The sequence below is a fragment of the Morus notabilis genome, unplaced genomic scaffold (assembly GCF_000414095.1).
Source record: "Morus notabilis unplaced genomic scaffold, ASM41409v2 Scaffold692, whole genome shotgun sequence".
Classification (NCBI taxonomy): Eukaryota; Viridiplantae; Streptophyta; class Magnoliopsida; order Rosales; family Moraceae; genus Morus; species Morus notabilis.
This window is the reverse complement of record NW_010361624.1, coordinates 200,201-225,146: the sequence shown is the minus strand read 5'-3', so window position 1 is coordinate 225,146 and position 24,946 is coordinate 200,201. Positions and strand designations below refer to the sequence as shown.

Here is a 24,946-nt window from a genome sequence, read left to right as displayed (position 1 = left end):
AATTAATTAATTCTATTAATTCCAATAGTTACTCCACTATAAATTTGGAATTGCACTCTCGAAATTATAGATATAAATTACTTCTAAACTGTGAAGTGTCCATTTGATATAGTCATTGCATATAGATCAATCCTCCATAAATAATTCATAATTAGAGCAAGGGAAAATTCGTTAACCTTTCTAATTACTTCTTTATTCTTGAGTACCATTGATTCTCTAATGGACAGTGATTCATAAAACACATTCATGAATCGGAGCTCCTACTGGTCCAAGTACCGAATCAACCCTCAAGAGAATTATTTATCTACTTTTTTCTTAAGAAAGAATGGATTCTATCTCGTGTAATAACATTCCCGGCTACCTACTTCATCATGTCTCCAAAATACAAGGAATAGGATTCAGGATCTCAGAATCCGTACCGAGTAAATCAAAAGACACAAATCCATAAATAGGAGTCTGTTAAGAACTCAAGATTAAGATCATCCTATATATGACCATCGGTAAACTCAATTAGAATTTCTATACTTAACGGAATTATTAGAAATTCATATTGTGTCTGTGTCCTTGTTCCACATAATCTCATTATGCGAAAAACACTCATTCAATATCTCACTATATTAACAGTGCGGATAACACCGTTCCATTCTTAATGGGAATGACATGTATTAATAATGTTTTAATTTAAAGATTCCGAACTTTAATTAAATTCATTATGAACATTGCTTTTTGATTATTATCCTTAAACATTATCCTCTCGTATATAACACTTATATACAATGTTTAAGGTTACATAAATAACCATGGAATTTTCATTGATATTCATAAAATATTCATAAATATATGCACATAAAATAATGAATAAACTCTTTTATTAAATAAATAATAAATATCCTATTACATCTCATGCTTCTAGGACACCATTCCCAACAAATAGAGTCTGCATTTATCACTCGTCTTTTTTATATGCTATACTTTGTAGTGAATTTCTCACCAAATATAATATATGAGAAATTTAACATTTGATTGCTATTGGTTGTCATGTTTACTTTTTCATATAATTATTGCAACATTTACATTTTTTATTATTTTAAATATAAACGTTTATTTTTACAACTTTTAAAACTTAATAATTATAGGAAAAAGTATATTTAACATTTCAAATAACATTATATATTGGAGTAAAAATGAAAATAATATATCATATCACATTTTTTTATGGCAAATTTACAATTGGTATTAGCATTTGCATTGTAGATGGTCTAAAGACTCAAATCTGTTGTTCAATTTTAATATCTTAATTAGTGTTTAATTAATCAAATCATATCACGTCATCTAAAAATTTAAATTGCTTTTTAACTAACTCTTGTATGCTTATGATGAGATGATATTGAATGATTTAATTGGTTAAACATCTATTAGGACCCCAAAAATTGAACAACAAATTTGGATCCTTCTCATAAATGATAAAAGAAAAATTAGGAATGAACAATTTGTCTTTTCTTTTTTTTTTGAACGGTTTTTCTATTTTTTTAAAAGGATTATGCATTAAAACAAAAACAGATAAACAAACACAATACAAGGCTAACGACCCATTAAAGAACGGGAGAAAACCTCGACACATTAAGGTCGAACACACCTATGGCTTTATTTTGAAAAAACTCCTACCACTAAAATATGCTTTTAAGCTCTGAAGAGACAAATCATCAACCCTCACATAAAGGGGACATTAACAACATGACTAGAAAAACTTATAGCTGGATCAAAAAATCCACACCTCGGTAAAATAACTTAATCAAATGGGAAATACAACCAGAGTCGGAAGGTGAAAAGCCACCTCCATTATTACAAAACAAAGCCGAATATACATCGGCGATTAAGGAGACATTTGGTTCATATATTAAAATTATGAGATTCGAACCATTTTCGATTTACATGAATTTTTTATGAGAGAAAACACTGTAATGAATCATAAATCATGATATGAATCTCCTTACCAAACATCTCCTTAAAGAGTGACACTGCATCACTTTTGTTACACACCAAACACAAAAGCAAGTAAAAAATCAAAATAGAAAAGAAAACCACGGGCCTGTTTGTTTCCATTTTTCACAGTTTTTGAGAATGAAAAATAAAAATGGTTCCACAAAACGCGTTTGGTGTAAAATTTTCTAAAAATTAAAAACAAAAACGTTTTTGTCCTTTTCTGAAAATCTGAAAACGGTTTAAGACAGTTTTCATTTTCTCCGTTTTCCTTTTCTCTCTCTTTCGCTCTGGCTCTCTTCTCCGATCTCTTTCCCCATGTTTCTCTCTCTTCCCCGAACTTAGGACGCCATTTTCATAGAATCACGGCCGCGGAGGTGGCAGCGCGATTCCCTAGGCTCGCCAGAGCTTGGCCGTGAAGTTGGCAGCGGGATTTGCCTGGGCTCGCCAAAGCTGGGATGTGGAGGTGGCGGCAGCGGATCTGATTTGCAGAGATGGAGGGAGCAAGTTTTTGGCGGTTTTTTTATTATGAGATCTGATTTGCAGGTTTAAGTCTCTTTCTTGCTATTGTATGTTGGCAGATTATAGTCCGTCGTCTGTAGATGTTCAAAAGCTTCAACAAATCTTCTCTTTTTGAGTTCGATAATTGCAAAACAGATGCAATCTTCTCTCTAACACATACCAATACTCTTCTAACGTAAATCCAAAGAAGACAACAACATTACTATGGTTCTTCAATCAAGAACTCTCTCAAAGCTAAGTATGAAGCGATTTGTTCTCACATTTCAGCTTTAATCTCCGTCGCGTCCTTGTTCAATCTCCTACGGTTCCAAAGAGTTGTCCATAGCTGCAGAATTTTGCAGCTCTTGCAATGCACACCACCTGTTCAAGAAAAGTCCTAAGAGAGACTTTTCGAAATCCACTAACTTGCTTTTCGAGTACTCTCATAATGGCTTTAACCATGAAGCTCTGAATCTCTTTGCCGGGCTTTGCCGCTCCAGTTTTCCGGTTGATGGGTTAGCTCTGTCTTGTACATTGAAGGTTTGTCTGTTAGCGTTTATGCCCTTAGGAATAAATGTAACAATATTCTTTGAGACATTTTGACTATTAATAAAGATTTGTTTATTTCATATATCTATGTATTGTCATCTTTATGTTCATAATAGTTGAATGTATGATAAGCAAACTGAAAGTCTGAGACTGTCATTCTAAATCTTTAGGTCATGCATGTAATGTGAAGAACATGCGGAAGACAAGAATCTAAAGATGATAGTCTAAATCTTATGATCCACAATCGAGGGAATAAAATTGGGCGCTTTATTCATGTTAAGATTGTTATGTTGTCTACTTCCTAACGGAGACGGCTTGTCTTGGTCGTCAGAGGTGGGACTCCATGGGTGGAGACATTGATATAGTTTCTAATGGTGAAATCTATATTGGATCGGACCAAAGTTGAATTGTTTTAATTAATAATTCTGTTTGAATAAAACAATTCACTTTTGACGAATTATATGCTGTCATCTTAATCCTGAGATGGATGATGAACCCGTATGTTTGACTTGTATCATTTGATGTACTAAAGGGAGACATCAGGATATTATGTAAATGTACGATTACCGATACATTGGGGGTATGACTCGCGTATGCGTAGATTCGTTATTCATAGATAGTGGAATCCATAGCTCCTATAAAGAGTCAATGATATCCTCTTATGCATTATCAGTGGATTGGAAAATACGAGCGCTCGGCCATTAGACTACTCTGTGTTATCTAATGGTTTACTGTTTGTAATGGTACGAATAGTATTTTTCTGATGGTATGATAATGGAACATAAGATAAATGTAATCGGAAAGGTAAAATGGAACTTGACCTCAAGTCGATTATGGATATCCTATGGGGATGATACACTAATATATTGAGTCATGGACTAGAGCTAATCAGAGCTTTGTAAATACGCTATATAAATCGAGAGTGCATATCTAGACTTTTAGTGGAATAACGCTAGAGTTTTATAATCATGAGACGGACTTGTTGGTTTACAAGTAGCGTTGTGATTATAGGAGCTTGATTTATAGATGTCCATCGGGTCCCTTTGCTAGCTCACATAATTTTCTGTAACGATGCGGCGTATTTCCTACACATTGATAACTTGTGTTATTTCCGTAAAAGAGGTTCAAAGTTAATTCATGGGTGATTTATCGGGTGAATTAATTGATAAATTAATTCTAGATAAATTGGTTGAATTATTATTTTAAGAGTTGTTTAATATGAAAAGACTATTATATGACTGTTTTGTTCAGACAATTTCTTTATTGGGTTGCTTAAATCAAAACTAAGGCTCTATGTAAGTTTCCCGTGTTGAAAAACTAGGAAAACAACTTTCGTCAGTACAGACAGGTCGACCGGTCCGGTCGACCAGTTAGTGAAGACAGGTCGACCGGTGAGTTATAACGTCTCTATCACCGGTCGATCGGTTGTATCGTAAAATGCATGCTGACGTGACAAAATTGACTTTGGATGCGATTAAGACTTTGGGAAACCTAATTATTATGGAAGTATGACTTCCTAAACACTATAAATAGCCTATTAAGTCACTTTATTCATAAGATCACTTGAGAGACTCTTTGGAGGCTATTGATAAAAGATTCCTGAGAGGAAAAATTGTTTAATTCTCAAGAACAATTTTTTCTTTGGCTCTCTTGTGATTGGAAGGAGATCAAGAATACCAAGAGGAGATTGAACGACGTGTGCCCACTCGCACTTTGATCGTGGAAACAAGAATATCAAAGAAGACCAGTTGGTTAAGGCTCTTCCGGTTGTTGTTTGGAACACTTTGATCTGTCAGACGTGCAGTTTCCCAAATCTCAAAAGGTATGATTTAGATCTTTAGTATTTATGTTATATAGCATCATGAACATGTTTTTGGTTGGCTTTGAAGTTGATTAAATTTTTTAAATTCTGTTGCACACTCGATGTTATTATTTTCCAACATTGTCGGTGCTTGTTTGATCAAGTTGCGGGTAGGCAAGTGCATTGTCAATGCGTAAAATCCGGGTTTGGGGAGGGTGTTAGTGTTGGCACTTCTCTTGTTGATATGTATATGAAAACTGATGGTATTAGAGATGGAAGGAAAGTTTTCGATGAAACGCGGGAGAAAAATGTTTGTTCGTTTGGTCCTGAGTTTGTGATATTATCTTGATCTGAGTTTGTGATTTTTGTTGATCTAATAATATATTAATATTATTATTTATTTAATATATTTTAATTTTAAATATTCTTACATGTTTTTAAAAATTAAACCACCAAATACAATTTCAATTTTTTTTAAACTGAAATCAATCTCAGAATAAAACTACCAAACGCATTTTCAAAAATGATTTTAAAATGAAAATGAAAACGTTTTCCTTTTCATTTTCATACAAAAAATAAAAACGTTTTGAAACGAATTCCAAACGCACCCAGTAAGAGAACAAGTGGGGACAAGCCGAACACCACGGCTAACAAAGCCAAGAGAAGCAAGCTAAGAGAGGGCCAAGAGAGCCAAAGGAAAGTTGTCCTTTCATCGATGCGTGAGATCCACATGCTATCGCCGCCTTCTGCCATGGTTAAGACACGCCCTGCCCCAGAAGATGGAACACCTTAGAGACAAAGATCCCCAAACTCATGAAGAATCAGAATCACGCACCTCACGTTGACGCAGCTTACCGTTGCGCCATATCCGCTGCCAATAAGAACTCCACCCACTTTTCTCTTCTTCAAAAGTCGAGACACCAAACAACATTAAAAAAAAATCAATTTATTTCATTTTCTTTATATTTACTTTATTTTATGCGTTTTCTTAGTTCGATAACTTGTGACGTTATTCTTAAAAAAGAAAAAAAAAGAGAGAAGTTGCAATGTCATTAACCAAAGGAAAAATTACAACACAAAAAATTCCATAAAAAATCAAATAAAAAATATTAATAGCTTGTTTGGTTAGATGATTCGTTCTCTAATTCGAATCATGATTTATAATTCATTATAATATTTTTTCGCATAAAAGATACACATAAATAAAAAATAATTCTAATATCATGATTCTAATCCATCAACTAAACGGCCCTAAAATAACCCCAACCATTGATCTCATTGCTATTTCAATCTCAACCATAGAATCTTTCTCCAAACTACTTTGAAGCCCTAACCATCATAGCCTTCCCGCCATAGCAATCCCATTCCTTCCCCATCGGCAATCGAAGCAGCGGTTTTGACACTTGCGAGCAGCTCTTTGCTTCCGTCGCTTTCCACTCTCTCAGTTGCTCGCAAGAATCGAGGAATCGCCACAGGTACAGTACAGATATAACAATTTATGTATACATATAATATATATATATATATATGTATGTAGGAACTACTTTATTCTTGTTTGTTTCTGGAACTGGAAATGGATGAGTTTGATTTTGGTTTGCAGAAATTTGGCTCATACTGATCTCATATTTATTCTGAAGGTTTTTTTTTTTAAATTTTTAAATTTTTGTTAATTTTGGGAAAAGGAATTCATATTAGATTGGAAGAAGGCAAACAAATTGGCAAATTCTGGAACGTTCGTATGGCTGTGGGAGTTGAGAAGCCTCAAGAAGAAGCTTCCATTGCTCGCTTCCACAAAATCGTTCTCAGCTGGGATTATTTCCGTCTTCTCAAACACTCCCACGTATTCTCTCTCTCTCTCTCTCTCTCTCTCTCTCTATATATATATATATATATATTATATTGCTATGATCTATTTTACATAACATATAGAAGTGGAAAACGTGACACAACATCCATTAAATGTAATACCAACGTTGTAAAGGTGCAACAATCGTCTGGGATAATTAAATTTTGTGGCGTTGCACTTTTTCAACATGTCATGTTAGGCTTCTAACTTCAATATGTTATGGTAGAAGTATTGCCCATATATATATATGTATGTATATACGCATATTTATGTGCATATATGTTAATGGTTTTGAATTGATAAGTCGTTTGTTGTTATGTTTGGAAAATAGAAGAGTAAGAAAGACATAGAGGAAGGAGAAGATGATGGTTTGGGGCTAAAGAAAGTGAAGGACAGGTACAAGGATGTTGATGATTATATCTCTACTTTTGAGCCCCTTCTATTTGAAGAAGTTAAAGCCCAGATTTCTCAGAAGAAAGATGACGATTATGGTAAAGCTAAAGCCCCCATTTTTTCCCTCTTAATCTCTTTCCTTTTATACCTGTTTCGGGCTTTTGGTTCATCACTCGACTTAGTCCTTTCCCTGCAATGGGAGTTGTAGGAATTAATGGGTTAGTTCAAATGGATGTCGAATGTAATGCACCAAAACCATATCATAAAATGTCCTTACTTTTTTTTTCCTTTTCCCTTTTTCTTGGCGGGGTTTTTGAGTTTTGAAGTTTTATATTTCTGATGCCCATCCTATTTTTCTTTCTCTGATTTCCAAGGATGAAAATATTGGTATTTATGAAAATATCAATACTTCAAAATGTACGGATATTTTTGACGAATACATTGAAAATGCTGGAAGTTTAAGAATAATAATTATCCTTTTAAATGTAAATTTATGAATATGTTGTTCCTTCAAAACATATATCAGTATAGTTATTTTATGGATTTGGAGGTTAATATAATGATTAGTATATTTGTTGCATCAAGGCATTAAATTCCCTGATATCATGATATGAGCCTCAATCCCAATGGCGAGCAATTTTTGAAAAAGAAAGAAGTAAATGTAATGCTTTTTGGAGAGTTTGTTGAATGTAACGCTGAAATCAGCTCTCATTTCTTTTGTCTTTCGGGCCATTCCAGTGACAGAATGGAAAAGCAGAGTGGTGGTGGAATGCAATGAGATTAGTGGGTTTCACTTAATAGTGGTTAATGCTGCAGAAAATGAGGAATCCATATCACAAAATGATCTTTTGCTTCTTTCAAAAGTCAAGGTAATTGACCTAATTAATCGCTGCCAATCTGAAATCCGTACCCTTTGCATTTGTTGCATATTGCTGAGTTGGAATGCTGCACTTTATAAAACTTACCGAGAAGATTTTAAATAGTACTTTATATTAACTATTCTTGGTATCTTAGGTTTTGAATTTTTCACATTCATCTCCTTCTCCAATATTACATATCTAGAAAATGTTTAGACTAATATGTTCCACATTTAGACAGCATTTCAATGAGGGAAAAGAATCAGCAATTTAGGCTCTGCGTTCAATTTTTAGTGCAAAATATCTGATTGGATATGGTAATTATTGTTAGAAATTGAGCAAACAAAATGGGAGTTTTGGCTAAATGGGTTGATAAACGTACTTAATGTTGCTTGGGGTTACTTATGATTTTAAGGCATTGGATGCTGCAGTTTCAAGAGGGTGCAAGACTCCCGACAACATATGCATTTACTTTGGTGGAGAGTGTCCAGAACAATCGCATTGTCCTTAGAATGTTTCTGGATGGAGAATTCACACATGGGAAAACTGATGTCATTGAGTCTTCTTCGAGGCTTACAAATGTGCGGGCCTTGATTACTTCTACGAATGAAGCGGACAGACTCTTTTACAGTCTAAAGGTTTAGCAAGCTCCTCTCATTAACTTGGATATATTCCTGCTTGTAGATTTCTTTTCTAGGATCTTAACTATATGTAGTGATTCAATCATATAATTTGGCTGGAGCTATTGTGATGCTAGTAACATGGTTTTTGAGTTGATGTAGTAGGACTTTTTGACTAGTTGAGACATTGTGTCAATTAGTGTCTACACATGTCTACGAAATGAAATTCATGCATTGGCTTCTTTAATAGCATTTTCTCTCGAGATATAGCCAATGGCATTGCATATGTTTATATGTAATTTTCTTTTACAATAAATTTGGAAATTATGATTTTTGGTGTATCAAAACACTTTGGGGTTTGAAAATTTCAACCAAAAATTATTCCCACAGACAAAGTGGTCCTTAATATCCTTGCTGACGTAATATACGATGTAAAAATTATTACTGGAAATTCCCTTTTGTTTTGTACAAGTAATACAGGTTATTTTAATTATCAGTTTCCATAAGAATTCTTATGGTAAGAACTGTAATAGTTAGAACAAGCTTAATCATTTATGCTAATGTTATTGGTTTAATGTGATTAAGTGTTTTCGGATATGCTCTGTAAGGTAAGTCCAAGCAAGCTTATAGATGAGTAATATTCAGTTCAGATACAATCGCACGATGATCCTAGAAGAATGAATAATTATTTTTTCCAGGTTATATTGAACATCATTGTGGATCTCTGGCCTCAACAGTAGCAACTTATTCAATGTTGGCACCTTATATTGCAGAAATGCCAAAATTCTCTCTGTGTTGCATTTACAAGACTTTTATTCCTTTGACATAATTGACATAAAGAATCAAGCTGGACCATGTTTTTCGTTAATAAGCCAAACTGAATCATGTTGTCTATTATAAACTCTTCTGTTTTCTTTTATGAATCTACCCTGAATTATTGATTTACTTTTGATAGGTTTGCAGTTTATCGACTATTACTCGTGAATATGTTGCTCTACAATCAATTGGCTCTCTCCCCTTCAAGGATTTAATAGTAACAGCAAGTGAAAAAAAGTTTGATCTGGAAGACCAGGCCTGGAAAATATCTACACCCCTAGAGGAATATATAAAAGAAAATCTTAATAAATCTCAATGGGATGCTATACAGGTAAATTACTTTTATATCTACTAGTGAATAGTGATCTATATAGATGATCTATATATGTTCTTGCCTTGTGGAAATTTGGTACAGAGTTCAGCCTTGCTGTCTCTTCCTTCTTTGTTCTCTTTGTGACTTTTTATCTTGTGTCTCTGGGGCTTTATTGGGCTCTTATATTTATTTGTACAAACTACAAAGAGTTCATTTTTTCCTTTTAATTGAAAGATTTTTCTTTCTTTTACCCCCCTTGCAGGCTGGTCTGTCACGCAAGCCTTTTGTTCTGATACAGGTTTGCGTTATGTCTCATTGAGAATTCTCATATTGTGTATTAAACCTCTTAATCTCAATATTTTCTGTGCTCGAGCCTTGAAGGTAGTCTTCCTTTGTTTCATAATTCAAAAGAACCTAGGATTCAAACGTTCCAGTGGAGACAAAAGATTATGCTATTATGCTTGAAAGCTAAATAGAAGATTCAAGTTGGTAATGTAAGCTTTTCCAGGAAGACCGATACATATATATTTGCCGAGGGGAAGTCATACATATATGTATATATGTATATAATTATATATAGGTTTAATTACAAAAATTCCGCTTGAACTATATCCCTTGTAACAATTTGCCTCCCAATTTTTAAAACGCAACATATGTTCCCCCAAACAATGAAATATTAAAAAAAAAGCCCTTTCCGTTAGGTTTTTTAAACATAAATTGACATTTAATTTGTTATTTTGGGGTATTTTAGTAGCTTTATGGTTTAAATTTTAGTTTGAATTTAAAAGTAATTTAAATTTAAACTTTTAATTATGATACATTCATTATTGATTGAATTTAAGTTAAAAATTTTATGAATCTTTCTTGGTAGAATAAAAAAATTTATTAAGTTTTTTTTTGAATATTTAAGTTAGTTTAAATACAAATTAAGTTTTAAACCATAGAATTTCTAAAATACCCTCAAAATAGCAAATTAAATCTCAATTTTAGTTAAAAACCTAACATAGGGGGCCTTTTTGTTAACATTTTATTGTTCAGGAGGAACGGATGTTACGTTTTAAAGATCAGGGGCTAAAGTGTTACGAGGGGTATAAATCATGAGGAATTTTTGTAATTAATCCTTATAGATAATATGTATCTGGTTCTGGTAATTCTTGGAGAAAATTAGTACTTTAGTATCAAAGCAAGCCATATGGGAAATTTAATTATGTTTCAGGAAGTAGATTTGTTCTCTTGAAGACAAGAATTAGCCACCATTCGACTTAGGCATCTCTTTCACTTGCTCTTTTCCTCTTTTTTCTTTAACTCTCCATTCTATCCACTTGTTTCTGGTATTGCTAAATCATTGTTTCATGTGCATTAAATTAATATGTGTGTAGGTTTCTAGGGCAGAAAAATTGTATTTTGCTCTAATAAACTGTACAACATTTACACGGCTTTTATAGGGAAAACATATCACCTAATTAGGTATAGAAATCCCTCAAATAAAGGAGATCCTTATTTTAAGGAATCTCTTTTATTTAAAAAATAAACTACTTTCCTAATCTATCTCACAACCTCTAATTGACCGGTTTAAATAGGAAACAAGGTCAAACATGTTTAGTTGTTATCACAGTACAACTTCATAGGCATAGTCACTAGTCTTCTCAGTTCCTCCAAGATCCGTTTAAGCCATAACATTTCACAAATTCCATGTGCCATTGATCTATACTCTGCTTCAGCACTACTATGAGCCACAACATTCTGCCTTTTGCTTTGCCAAGTTACTAGGTTTCCTCACACAAATGTACAATAGCCTGATGGAGACCTCCTATCTGAAATAGACCTTGCCCAATCTGCATCTGTGTAGGCCTCAACACCTCGCTGCTCGTTCTTTCCAAAAAATAAGCCTTTTCCCAGAGAGTTCTTCAAGTATCTAAGGATACGGTAGATTGCTTTAAGATGTTCCTCATGAGGGGAATGCATAAACTGAACGGCAAATGCTATGTCTGGCCGTGTATGTGACAAGTAAATTAGTTTTTCCACTAGCTTATGATATTGAGTTGTATCTACCGGTTTTCCTTCCTTGCTCCCAAACTTATGATTCGGATCAATGGGCCCAAACTTATGATTTAGATCAATGGGTGTTTCAGCAGGACAACATCCACTCATTCCAGTTTCTTTAAGTAAATCCACCACATATTTCCTCTGAGACACCGCAATTCCCCTTTTTGACCGAGCTATCTCCATACCGAGAAAATACTTTAGTGAACCCAGATCTTTGATTTCAAACTCAGAGGCTAGGCACTACTTCAACCGCTCCATTTCTGTCACGTCATCCCCGGTAAGAATAATGTCATCAACATAAACTATAAGAACAGCTATCTTCCCACCAGCTGAGTACCTTGTGAGCATAGTGTGGTCGGCCTGTCCCTGAGCATATCTTTGTTTTTTTACAAACTGAGTGAACCTCTCAAACCAGGCTCTCGGTGACTGTTTTAAGCCGTACAAGGATTTTCTTAGTTTGCATACCTTTGAGCCAAACTTCTTCTCAAAACCTGGAGGTGGATCCATATAGACTTTGAACGCAGTTTAAATAAATCTGCCTTACTTTATTAATCGAAAGAAAGTTCACTTAAATAGACTAGGGCTCGAATACCGAGTCCATTATCCACTCTAAGATAATCTATCCTATTTGAATTCAAATACTAATTGATAATTCCTAATCCAAATAACCGGAAATAATAAACTAAATAATAAAGATAACTATTTGACTTATTCAACCTATCTCTAAAAGATCTTATCTGCTAACAGACTTCTTCTTCTAAGTCGCCATTGAGGAATGCATTCTTCACATCTAGTTGATGAAGACACTAGTCTAGATTAGCTACAATTGTTAAAAGCACTCTGACAGTATTCATCTTTGCCACGGGTGCAAAGGTCTCAAGGTAGTCAATACCATACGTTTGAGTGAACTCTTTTGCCACCAGGCGAGCCTTGTATCTTTCTAAGGATCCATTGGATTTAAACTTGGTTGTGAACACCCATTTGCAGCCAATTGTCTTCTTTTCCTTCGGCAGCTCCATTGCTTGCCACATTCCATTTTTTTCAAGAGCCCTCATTTCTTCAAGAATAGCTTCCTTCCATTCAGGAACCTCTAGAGCATTCTGCACATTCTTTGGAATCTCCACACTAGATAATTGTGAGACAAACGCAAAAAAAACTGGGGACATATTTTTATAGGTAATAAAATTGGACATTGGATACTTGACACAACTTTTGACACCTTTACGTTGAGCAATAGGAAGGTCAAGTTCAGACACAGGTGCGGACTCTTGATGTGGAGGATCTATGGGAGTAGGTACGGACTGATTGGACTCTTGATGAGGAAGATTTATGTGAGTGGGGGCTATATGAGGATTACCTGGAACATCAATAGAGTTCTGAATGATCTGAGGTGTAGATTCTTGACAGTGTTGGGAAGTGTCAGTCTTATTTCCTTGTTTCCGGTTCCTTCTCGAGTAGACAAGTAGCTTTTTTGTACCTGCTTGTTCATTATTTCCATGTCTACTAATATTATGAGATGACTATAGTTCCAGCATCCAAGTTTTCATTAGTCAAATCACTCGGTTCCACATTTATTAAGAAATTTGGAATTTGAACATTATCAGATGTGCCAAGGAAATCAAGAAAATCAAAATAATCTTCACTTAGGCTCTCCCCCTGAAGATGATTATCAAAAAATGGTTGATCTTCAAAGAAGGTTACATCTAAAGTAACAAACATTTTTCTTGTTCTCGGATCATAGCATTTATACCCCATTTGGTGTGGAGCATAGCCTACAAAAACACACTTCCGAGCTCTAGGATCTAATTTTCCCCGATGATGGTCATGTATATGGGTAAAGGCACTACAACCAAATCCTTTAAGAGGTAAATCAGATATTAATCTTGAAGTTGGAAAGGCATCTTTAAAGGTATTAAGAGGAGTTTTGAAGTTCAAGATTTTTGTAGGCATGCGGTTTATGAGGTATGTTGCAGTTAAAAGTGCAACTCCCCAAAGATACTTAGGGACATGATGAGTGAAAAGTAGTGCCCTAGTGACTTCTAAGAGATGTTTGTTTTTATGTTCTACTATCCCATTTTGTTGGGGTGTATCTGGGCATGTGCTTTGATGTATTATCCCTTTTTTTGAAAATAATCCCCTAGGACTTCATTAAAGTATTCTCTCTCATTGTCACTTCTGAACACTTTGATTGTTTCCTAAAATTGTCTCAACCATTGTATAAAACACTTTAAAAATCTCTTTTACCTCAGATTTATCCTTTAGTAAAAAACCCAACTAAGCCATGTGTGATCATCAATAAAACTAACAAACCATTTTTTTGCCAAACATTGTTGTGACTCTAGATGGTCCCCAAACATCACTATGAATTAACAAAAAAGGTTTTGAAGCTTGATATGGTCTTGAAGGGAAAAAAGAGCGATGATGTTTTGCCAATTCACATATTTCACATCGAAAAGAAGATAGACTTTTATTTCGAAATAAATTAGGTAACAAGTGTTTCAAGTAATAAAAACTCGGATCTCCTAGTCTATAATGCCAAAGCATAACATTATTAGAAACATAAATAGAGTTCAAACAAGTATTTTGAACTTGCTGTCCCGAGTTGGTTCCACCTTCAAGGAAATAGAGTCCTCCACTTTCCCTAGCACTGCCAATCGTCCTCCCCGAGACCATTTCCTGAAACTCACACCGAGAGGAGTTAAAAACAGTACAACAATTGAGAGTATTAGTAATTTTACTAAATTGACACAAGAAAGGTTAGGGACATGAAGGACATCATGCAGGATTATAGAGGGATTTATCCTGACAGTTCCTATTCCAGCAACTGCCGAGAATGAGCCATTAGCGATTCTTATCTTTTTATTTCCTGCACATGGAGTATAGGTGGAAAAAAACTGGGAACAGCTTGTCATGTGATCAGTAGCCCCTGAATCTATGATCCAGAAATTGTCTTGACTGGGGTTGCTGCTGGAAAAAACCGAGACAAGGACATAGATAGGCTTACCTGTTTGGACAAAGGAACAGGAAGAATTTGATGGGTTTACTCAGAACTGAGGAGATTGGAGAAGTTTGTGCAATTGCTCTAGTTGATCCTTTGTGAAAGGAAGCGATTCTGGAGTACTTTGCTGCCCCTGTTCTTCAGTGGATACTTGAAGTGCCCGATTGTCTGGAGCATTCTTCTTCTTCCAATTCGGAGGCTTCCCATGGAGTTTCTAGCAATTTTCCCGTGTATGCCAATGTTTCTTGCAATGATCACACCACGGTTTCTTCTTCCTGTCATTCTCTGATTCATTCCTTGAAACAAAGGCCGAACTATCAGTGATACCACCAGTGGCTGGTTTCACCTAAGAATCGTTTTTCAGCATAACCTTCCTCCTAGTCTCTTCTCTCCTAATCTCAGAAAAAGCCTCTCGAAGTGTAGGCAAGGGTTTTTTTTTTTCCAAGAATCCTAGACCTAACCTCATCAAATTCCTGGTTTAGGCCTGCTAAGAAAAGATACACCCGATCACTCTCCTCCTTCATAAATCTAACACTATCGGTTAGACAATCCCATTCATCATTGTAGCATTGATCTAATTCTTGCCACAGAGACACCATCTCATTGTAAAAGAGAGTCACTTCACGTTCACCTTGCCTAGACTTCCACAACTTAATTTTCAGTTAAAAAATTTGTGAAAAATTTTCGGCATCGGAGTAGGTTTCCCTAACCGCTTCCCAAACATCTCTAGGGGTGGGGAGAAAAAGGTACGGTTTACCTATCATTGGCTCCATGGAATTGATCAACAGGCGATGACCAATGAGTTCTCGGATCTGCATGCACTCTCAGCTTTGGATCTTCAGCCATAGGTCTCTCCACGTCTCCAGTCAAATAGCCTAGCTTTCCCTTGCCATCGATAGCCAGCTTCATAGATTGCGCCCATTCCAAGTAGTTCTTCCCATTCAATTTATGGAGGGTTAGTTGGAACGAAATGTGAGAAGAATCCCCCCTGTGATTCATGGTGGTTCGGTATGGTTCACCAATATTAGAGCTCTCTTCCTTAGATGAAGCCGAGGATCTCCTTTCCTCTGTAGCCGCTGTTTCAGCCATCTAGGAGAGGACGGCTCTGATACCATGTAGGTTTCTAGGGCAGAAAAATTGTATTTTGCTCTATTAAACTGTACAACATTTACATGGCTTTTATAGGGAAAACATATCACCTAATTAGGTATAGAAATCCCTCAAATAAAGGAGATCCTTATTTTAAGGAATCTCTTTTATTTAAAAAATAAACTACTTTCCTAATCTATCTCACAACCTCTAATTGACCGGTTTAAATAGGAAACAAGGTCAAACATCCTACTTTCCTTATTTCTACAATGTGGATACTAAAACAGTGCTTCTATTTAGGGTCCTCCAGGAACGGGAAAGACACAAACCATCCTTGGGCTTCTCAGTGCAATTTTGCATGCGACTCCAGCAAGACTGCACTCGAGGTGATAAATTGTTTTTGCTGGCACTGCGTTTGTCGTGTCCTATGGAAGCTATTATTTCTGGCCTTCCAATGTGTTCCACGATTATTAGAAGCAGCGTATTACATTAAGGAGCTTTTAAATTAATGTGCTGATAGTCATTTGCTATCCTTCTCGTGTAGGCGAGGGTTGCTCAACAAAAAACGCGGGCCGAAATTATCCGTTCCGGACATGTATGTGATTCTGACTTTTACTATCGTCATTTATTGTTGTTATTTGACTTTGGCTGTTTCGTATTGTTCAACGTTCATACTTGTTTTAGATGTCATGAACTTTTCCTCATTCTTTTATAAAGCGGTTCTAGTCTAACCCTGTAAGCACTGCATCTATTGCAACCATCATGTAGAGATATACAAAATATTTGTTTAACCTTATTTTTGCTTGGAAGCCACTCCTTGCATTGCTGTTCCTTTGTTTTCACTCCATTCCCTTGAGTTCTTCATTGTATATGGTGACTTTGTACATATTTCAGGTACAATCATTGGGGACGAGCTTCTCCATGGCTTGGTGGGAATAATCCGAGAGATGATATAATGCCTGTTGATGGTGATGATGGTTTCTATCCAACCACCGGAAACGAGCTGGTAGGCTCTATTTTTGGATTTATATTGTGATGATTTGAGAAAGTTGTAGCTTTGAACTGAAATATTGTCTGCAGAAACCAGAAGTAGTCAATTCTTGCCGTAAATATCGTGTACGTGTACTAGTATGTGCCCCTTCGAACTCTGCACTAGATGAGATTGTAGTACGAGTTCTAAACAATGGTATAGCCCTTGCTCATTTCCCTGTTTTACATGATCTAGTTCCGTTGTACTTTGTTAAGTCCAGTTTTGTTCTCCTTTAATGCGTTTATATGCTGATTATATTTCCTCTTGTTATCTTGACCTTCGTTTCGAAGAACATCTGACTAATATGATTGTTGATTTCACTAATGCGCTATAAACTATGACCCATATCTCATTATCATCCATAAAATTTAAAATGTGTCTTTTAACTTCTAAAGTTAAATTAGGTTGTCTGTGTCTAGTTGGTCCTTAATCTAACTTCTCTTAAGTTTTTCTCTCTCTTTTATTTTTCAAACTATTCTTTTCCATGTTCCTAGTGCATATTATGACATAAAAATATATATTTTTAGTCTAAGGTATAAAAGTTAAGGACTTAAATGTTTTCTTAAAGATTATTCACACTGTGCATCTTTCCATTTGTTGTGATGACAATAAATGCAAGTAACTTATGTTGTAATTCTATGTACTTCCGCAGGTGTTCGTGATGAAAATGACCGTTCATATAATCCTAAAATTGTACGGATCGGTCTTAAGGCACATCATTCTGTGCGGGCAGTCTCCATGGATAACCTGGTATGTATTAGTAAACCAACACTGAGGCCCACTTAATTATGATAATTTTTTATGGGAAGCAGTAAGATGTATTAATAAAACCAAAAGAAGATACAGGGGTGGAGAGGGTGAGGAATCCTCCGCACAAACAGGTAAAAGGCAACACTAACTGAGATACTTAACTTTTGGGAAAGTACTAGATATCTGAGCTTCATATCATTGAGATTATAGAAAGTTGCTTTGCGTTTGAAGTGTCTGGGACAATGGGGTCACTGGAAGAATATTGCCAAATTTATCTGTAAGCCTAAAACAGGCTGTTGCATCAGTTTGGTGATCAGGTGGTATAAGCATGTGATTTGGGAATTTGGTTCCGGGATATAGTTCTTGGATGAAGGGAACGCAATGCAAGGGCTTCAAAGCTGTAAATATTCCAGTGATCAAGTTGCAGACTTATAAGATGTTTCTGCAAATCAAATCATAAACAAATTTTTCATGGTTTTATTTCTTCAGTCGTTTTTTTGAGAAATTCATTTTGTTATGTGGAGAGAAAGAGGCAAAAAGTGGTGGTATATGTTTCTTAAAATAGACGTGGATTTGTTTTGTAGGTGAAGCAAAAGCATGAAAGCATGGAGGTTGATAAAGAGAGATGTGGAGGTGCAGGAAAAGATAGGGACAGTGTTCGTGCTGCAATTTTGGAGGAGTCTGTAATCGTATGTAACTTTACCTCATGTCCATTTATCAAAAAAAAAATAAAATAAAAAAAAATAAAATACTTGTGTCATTGACATTAAGTGGTTGTGGTTTTCTCGTAACTGTGTAACACTCAGGTCTTCTCCACACTTAGTTTCAGTGGTTCAGCTCTATTCAGTAAATGGAATCGTGGTTTTGACGTTGTTATAATTGACGAAGCTGCCCAAGCTGTAAGTCCCATACTTCTATTGCTTTCTTTTCCCTTGTGCGTTTTGTTGTGAATTGACAATAAGAAACTGAGATAAAAAAACTTTTCTTTTTCATATATTCTAAATGCTTTACACGGCATACATATATACAGCAACCCTAGCAACCCTAACATTAAGCTTGTATCCTAACAATTTAGGAAACTAACAAATTAGGAAATTATCTCTAATTCTAAGGAAATAATCTGTCAAACTAATTTCCTAAAAAACCATCTAGCTATACATGGTTTTCCAGGCTGTATTCCCAGATGTACACAGTTTTTCCACAGCTTTGAATGCTTCAAAGTTGTATATGCTTTGAGGTAATGGTGGCTAATGTATATTGGATACACCACATCCTCAAAATTAGCAGTGGTTGTGTTAGGAACCTGATAGTTAGCAGTTGTTTTTGAGTAGTCTTTTAATAGTATAAATAAGGGTCTAGTGGCTAATGAGGGGGGCGTCTGTGAATTGAGAGTAATTTCTATTAGCAGACCTTGGGAGGCAGGGGAACCTCGAATTCCTCATCGTTCTTATTTCATTTTCTGATTTCCTTCTTGTTTTCTTGTATTCCCATGAGGATGGAATCCATCTCTCCGAATAGTATTTCGTGAGAATTAATAAAAGGAACTTGGCCCATTTTCAAGTAATTTCTCTTTGTTTTCTATTGTTGGATTGCTTACTGGTGCAGGAACGTAACGATGGTATCAGAGCATCTACGATCCATGGAGCTCTTTGAGTTGAGAGAGAAACTTAGGGCTGCTCTAAGAGCTAATCTCAAGGTTTCTGGAGGTGAGCCCGTGAGTTCAGAACCTAAGGTTTCGCTATTTGAGTTGAGAGAGAAAATTAGGGCTGCTCTAAGAGCTAATCTTAAGGTTTCTAGAGGGAGTATGGGGGAACTCCAGGACCATGTGGGGAAGGTTCGGACCCAGATGGGTGACTTGCAGGCGGCGGTGCGGCGGATGGAGGTGCGGCCGGTGCCTAGGGTTGCTGACTTGGGCCGTGACGTCGAGTGGCGAGATTGCGCTCATTGAGGTGAAGAGATCCCAGATTGCGATGATCCAGGCAGAGTAGAGGTACCAAATCAAGCCGATCTTTGTCGGGAAGCGCCGATGCGCGAAGGCCGAGGTCGCGAGTGGGAGATCGGGCACCGGAGAGACTTAGATCTCTTAAGAGGCGCGCGATTACCGGCGAGATCTGAGGGCGGGAGGCTTGGGTCGGCGGCGAGATGAGCCACTCGACGGCAGAATGAGGGCGGAAGGTGGCTGGGGTTCACTGGGAGGGGCGGCCGAGCTTGGTCGGCGACGAGAAGTGGAGTGGGAGCTGGAGTTAGAGGAGGAGGGGATTGCTCCGAGGCTGGAACGACATGGGTACCCTCGGAACAGGGAACCCAGCCCTGATTCGGTTGCGGTTGGGGCTGATTCCAGACCGGTTTGTGGACCGGGCCTCGCGATTCCGGCGTGAAAGGGGTTGGTTCCGATGCTACGGAGGAAGATTCCGGCGGAATTGGAGTGGGATCCGTGAATTTCGATGCCCTTAAGGCTGGGTTTTGTGATTTTGACGCCATTGGGGCTAGCTCCGGTGAGATGATGGCCAGGACGGGGAAGTTTGATGCGAAATCCGGCGATTTTAGGGCTGAATCCCGAAATTATGTTCGGAAGTGGGCTGGGTCTAGTGTTTTCGGTATTGACAAAGTCAATTTTGGAGTTGGGCCTCCTAGTTACAATATTAGTTAGCCTAATTTTGGTGCAATGGCAGTCGGGCCTCAAAACTTTAACACGTTTGGGGCTGGGAATGGTACGGTTGCAGATGGGTATGAAGAAATTGGTGAGAGTGAGGCTGAAAGGTTGATGTCCTGGTTGGCTAAGAAGGAAACTCCCTTAGTGAGAATCGATTTGCCAATATTTTTTGTGACCATTGATGAGCTTGCACAGAGAGTTTCAGAGAGTTTCAAGATACAAAGAAGATGGAGAAGAAAGTAATTGATTGGCTCCAATTTGAAGACGTGACTTACGAGGACAACATCAATTTGGGGACTCAAATCAAGGAACTAACAGAGCCTTTTGATCTTAATCATTTAGATGTTATTTTTCAATTTTATTTCTTGATTTTCACCTTGAGGACACGGTGATTCTTTGGGGCGGGGGTAATGTTAGGAACCTGATAGTTAGCAGTTGTTTTTGAGTAGTCTTTTAGTAGTATAAATAAGGGTCTAGTGGCTAATGAGGGGGGCGGCTGTGAATTGAGAGTAATTTCTAATAGCAGACCTTGGGAGGCAGGGGAACCTCGAATTCCTCATCGTTCTCATTTCATTTTCTTATTTCCTTCTTGTGTTCTTGTATTCCCATGAGGATGGAATCCATCTCTCCGAATAGTATTTCGTGAGAATTAATAAAAGGAACTTGGCCCATTTTCAAGTAATTTCTCTTTGTTTTCTTTTGTTGGATTGCTTACTGGTGCAGGAACGTAACAGGTTGCAAAAAATGTCGTTTCTTCTTTTCTAGCAGAAGAAAGCATTAGTTACATTCTATGTCCTTGATGGAATGTTAGTGTTGTTGATGGATTTAAAATATGTAGTTCCCTCACCACCACAATTCAATTCTGTTCTTTTCGGAAACGGTCCAGCACTTCAACTGGTTTTTCGGTTAAAGGGAGGGGAAAATGAAAGGAAAATAGTCAGCTCCCACTGCAAGGGAAAGGGGTTGGTACTATATATACCTATAAGATAGATTTAGGTTACCTATGGTTGCGGTGTGACAATCATCTGACAGGACATTGATACAAATTTCAGCAATTTCTTGAGTTTCCAGGACAGGGACACCTTTACTTGAAAAATCCTTCCATGCTTTCAAAATTTTGGAAAGTACCATCTCTTTGTAATTTAACCATGTATATGTATATCATTGCTTTGTATTTTTTTTCTTATATTCTATCCTTTTCATATCGAATTCTATCTGCTTTTTGATAAGAATTCAGCAAGACAACATCTACCCGCTTTGTGTAATATATTTTTAACAGGTAGAACCAGCTATTCTTGTTCCATTGGCCAATGGATGCAAACAAGTATTTCTGGTAAAACTCTAATCTTACTGTTTACTGGACTTATTGTGGACTTTGCATCCTCATTTATTCTTTTAGTGTCTCCTATATGCTGCTTTATGCGTATGAACTCTTATGTGTAAATTTGTTTTGTTTTTAATATACTGTTTTTTTTCCTATACCACGTAGGTTGGCGATCCTGTTCAACTGCCGGCTACTGTAATCTCTCCAATTGCGGAGAAATTTGGGTAAAACATATGTGATGACAATAATAATTCTTTATTATTTGTAAGAAATATCTGATGCATAAAGACATTTGTTTTACGTCTCTTTCTTGATTCTCTTGTGCAGATATGGTAGGAGCATGTTCGAGAGATTTCAGAGGGCTGGTTATCCAGTGACCATGCTCAAGACCCAGTATCGAATGCATCCAGAGGTTAGATGAGAGATATTTAGTTGTCCTTTATAAAAATTAGTTCATGAACTAATTTAGCTTTAGCCCAAGACACTCTGGTCGGGTATTATTGAAAATAATATATTTTTACATCAAGAATTTGACCACGTAATTATGTTATTCTACTTACAAATGAAGTTATAATCTTGAAATTTGAATATAATATTAGAAGCAAAGAAAATAGAAATCCCGTTAATAAAACTGTCTAATGATGGTTGACGTGGAAGGCCAGTTTTGTTATCGCTATATTGTTTCAAAAACATCAGAATTAAAGCATTGGTCTGTAGCTTGGGGGTTCTGCCTTCATGAGGACTACTTATTATGCTGGAAATAATTATTAAAAATTGTTGCAAACATATTTGATGTTTAACGTGGACACTGCTATTGCTGCTTCGCGAGCTCCTTTTTTCTTAAATTTTTTTTTAATTTTTATTTTCTTCTTCCTCATATGACATTATTTCCGGCTTATATTTTGATAAATGTACAAGTACCATATTCGGATCCCCTTTGGGCTTTGTTGTATTGGGTATTGTAGAACCACAAGCAGCTATCTGATGAGTAAGTGCCAAACGTTAGTATTCAGTTTTTACTATAGGGGCAAATAAACTGTGTAATATACCAAGTCTATTGGGGTTTGAATTGCACATTAGATGGTAAGGCTTGTGTCCATGGTCTGCTATGTGGTTCTTTACATCTAACCTAATATATGCAGATACTCCCAAGTGGATGTTTGTATAAGATATTTCCACTTGTTTTCCTTGGCATCAAACTGCATTTTTAAGAAATAATATCCAACTTACAACCCTATTTCCTGAATCAGATCAGGAGCTTTCCGTCTGGGGAGTTTTATGCTGAGTCATTGGAGGACGGTCCCAACGTCAAAGATCAGACACGGCGTGACTGGCATGACTATCGCTGTTTTGGGCCATTTTGCTTCTTCAATTTACTCGAAGGGAAAGAATCCCAATCTTCAGGAAGTGGATCGTGGGTAAACGTTGATGAGGTCGAGTTTGTTTTCCTTTTGTATCAGAAATTGGTGAGCACATATCCAGAGCTAAAATCAAGTCAGCAATTCGCAATCATATCCCCATACAGCGCCCAAGTAAATCTCTATAAAGAACGTTTTAAGAGTACCTTCGGGGTCGACTCGGAAAAAGTAGTGGATATCACTACTGTGGATGGTTGCCAGGTTAAGTGTTCAGTCACTCCACTCTGTTCTTTTGATGATCATAGTTGTCAACTGCTATGACTGTGGCTTGTGTGGTTTACTCAGACCTGTAGAAGCATGGAACTTCGAAAAAACCTAGCTTTCTATATTTCTACATATTTCTTCTAGTACATGTGAAAACCATTTTTTTTTTCCTTTCTTCCTGCAGGGACGTGAAAAGGACGTCACTATATTCTCTTGTGTTAGGGCAAGTGAGAATAAGGGCATTGGATTTGTATCTGATTTTCGGCGAATGAACGTCGGAATTACAAGAGCAAAGTCTTCTGTCTTGGTACGCTATTCTTTTAGCTTATAACATTAAGTAATAAAAGTTGGATATCAATATCTCTCTTCACCTCATATGCTGATTGCCGAGTCTGACATTGCACATTTGATTAGGTGGTCGGTTCTGCATCGACATTAAGGAGGGGTGATGAGCATTGGAATAACCTTGTGCAAAGTGCTGAGAAGAGAGATTGTATGTTTAAGGTAAATGTTATCTTTTACTGAGTGTCCAAATATTCACTTCTCAGCAAAGAATTTGAAAAAAAAAAATCTATTGATGAAAAAAAAAAGAAAAAAATTGCCCCTTGGAAGACGCACACACAGATTGGGTAAATTGCTCTAATACCATACTTGTTCTTAAAAAAAAAAAAAAAAAATCCCTTTCCTCACTCTGTTTCTCTGTTATGACATCATTTTATCATTTCACATTCTTTACCACTTCACAAGTGCATCACTATGGGCGCGTTTGGAACTCGTTTCAAAATGATTTTATTTTTTGTATAAAAATGAAAACGTTTTTAATCTCAGACAGAAATCATTTTTGAAAATGCATTTGGTAGTTTTATTAAGATATTGTTTTCAGTATAAAAAAATCCATTAATGTCTCTCTCTCTGCTCGAGAGGATAAAACGAAAACAAAAAATGAAAAACGATTAAAAGTCGTTTTTCATTTCTCTCTCATTTTACATTAAACTAAAAATTTATTTTCATTTCTGTTTTTTGTCTTTATTGCGCCAAACGCCGTTTTGTAACGTTTTCATTTTTTATTTATCAAAAAATGTAAAAAATAAAAACGGGATCAATTTCAAACACGGCCTATATATCCAGTTATGATTAAACAATAAACATAAGCGGGGCAATGTTGCAACTATTTTAAAATTCCATAGTCATTGAAATCTGCAAAAAACCTTAAAAATTAACTGGTCGATGTGGCAGGTATCGAAGCCGTACAATTCGTTTTTCAGCAATGAGAATCTAAATTCCATGAAAGTGAGGGATGAAGAGCCTGCGGCAGCCCAGAATGCCACAGAGATGGAAGAGAATGCAGCTGCTGCCTACAATCCAGGTGACGCCGACCAAGCTCACGGAGATGACGTAGGTGATTTTGGAGACGGCGATGTCGACATGGATGATGGCGGCGGCGGAGGTTTTGATGAGGACTGAGGACATATTCCGAGGCCCCAACTATTTAACTCTGGCTACGGGTCAACACACAAGATAATGTAAATCATTCATTTTTTTTTTTTTTTGAGCATTTGAATTGAAATCAACCACCGTTTTTGTTCTTATACCCAAAAAGTCAAAAATTTTGAAAAAATAATGTAAATTTCTTTGATGCTAGTAAGTACATGTTTCAATAATGCATGAAAGACGCCGATCTATTAACATGAACTTTCCATTATTTTGCACTTTAGTATTTAAAACTTTGTCTTTAAGCGTTTAAATTTCGGACAATTT

At 36.4% G+C, this 24,946-nt stretch overlaps 1 protein-coding gene across 3 annotated transcripts; it reads left to right on the top strand.

Moving 5' to 3' along the window:
• Nucleotides 1-6,153: 6,153 nt before the first annotated feature.
• On the top strand, nucleotides 6,154-24,860 carry LOC21395384 (probable helicase MAGATAMA 3). Of its 3 annotated transcripts, none has more exons than XM_024166967.1 (21): nucleotides 6,154-6,306; nucleotides 6,514-6,671; nucleotides 7,009-7,168; nucleotides 7,809-7,939; nucleotides 8,359-8,565; nucleotides 9,503-9,694; nucleotides 9,939-9,974; nucleotides 16,110-16,195; nucleotides 16,354-16,404; nucleotides 16,704-16,815; nucleotides 16,890-16,995; nucleotides 17,492-17,589; nucleotides 18,174-18,278; nucleotides 18,396-18,488; nucleotides 21,522-21,575; nucleotides 21,732-21,790; nucleotides 21,894-21,978; nucleotides 22,817-23,185; nucleotides 23,373-23,495; nucleotides 23,603-23,692; nucleotides 24,425-24,860. In XM_024166967.1, exons 2-21 carry the CDS (start codon nucleotides 6,570-6,572, stop codon nucleotides 24,650-24,652), a joined length of 2,487 nt encoding a protein of 828 aa, XP_024022735.1. In that variant the 5' UTR covers nucleotides 6,154-6,306; nucleotides 6,514-6,569; the 3' UTR covers nucleotides 24,653-24,860. The 3 variants fall into 3 exon arrangements, with proteins under 3 accessions (XP_024022735.1, XP_024022736.1, XP_024022737.1); XM_024166969.1 differs by having other exon boundaries at nucleotides 6,214-6,306; nucleotides 6,527-6,671; XM_024166968.1 differs by lacking the exon at nucleotides 24,425-24,860 and having other exon boundaries at nucleotides 23,603-23,991.
• Nucleotides 24,861-24,946: the final 86 nt, after the last annotated feature.

Excerpts from the sequence above, each read along its gene's own strand:
- LOC21395384 (XM_024166967.1), top strand. The coding sequence starts at position 6,570 with ATGGCTGTGGGAGTTGAGAAGCCTCAAGAAGAAGCTTCCATTGCTCGC. Across the intron at positions 16,996-17,491 it reads AGTACGAGTTCTAAACAATG|GTGTTCGTGATGAAAATGAC; the intron begins GTATAGCCCTTG and ends GTACTTCCGCAG. Across the intron at positions 18,489-21,521 it reads TTGACGAAGCTGCCCAAGCT|GTAGAACCAGCTATTCTTGT; the intron begins GTAAGTCCCATA and ends TATTTTTAACAG.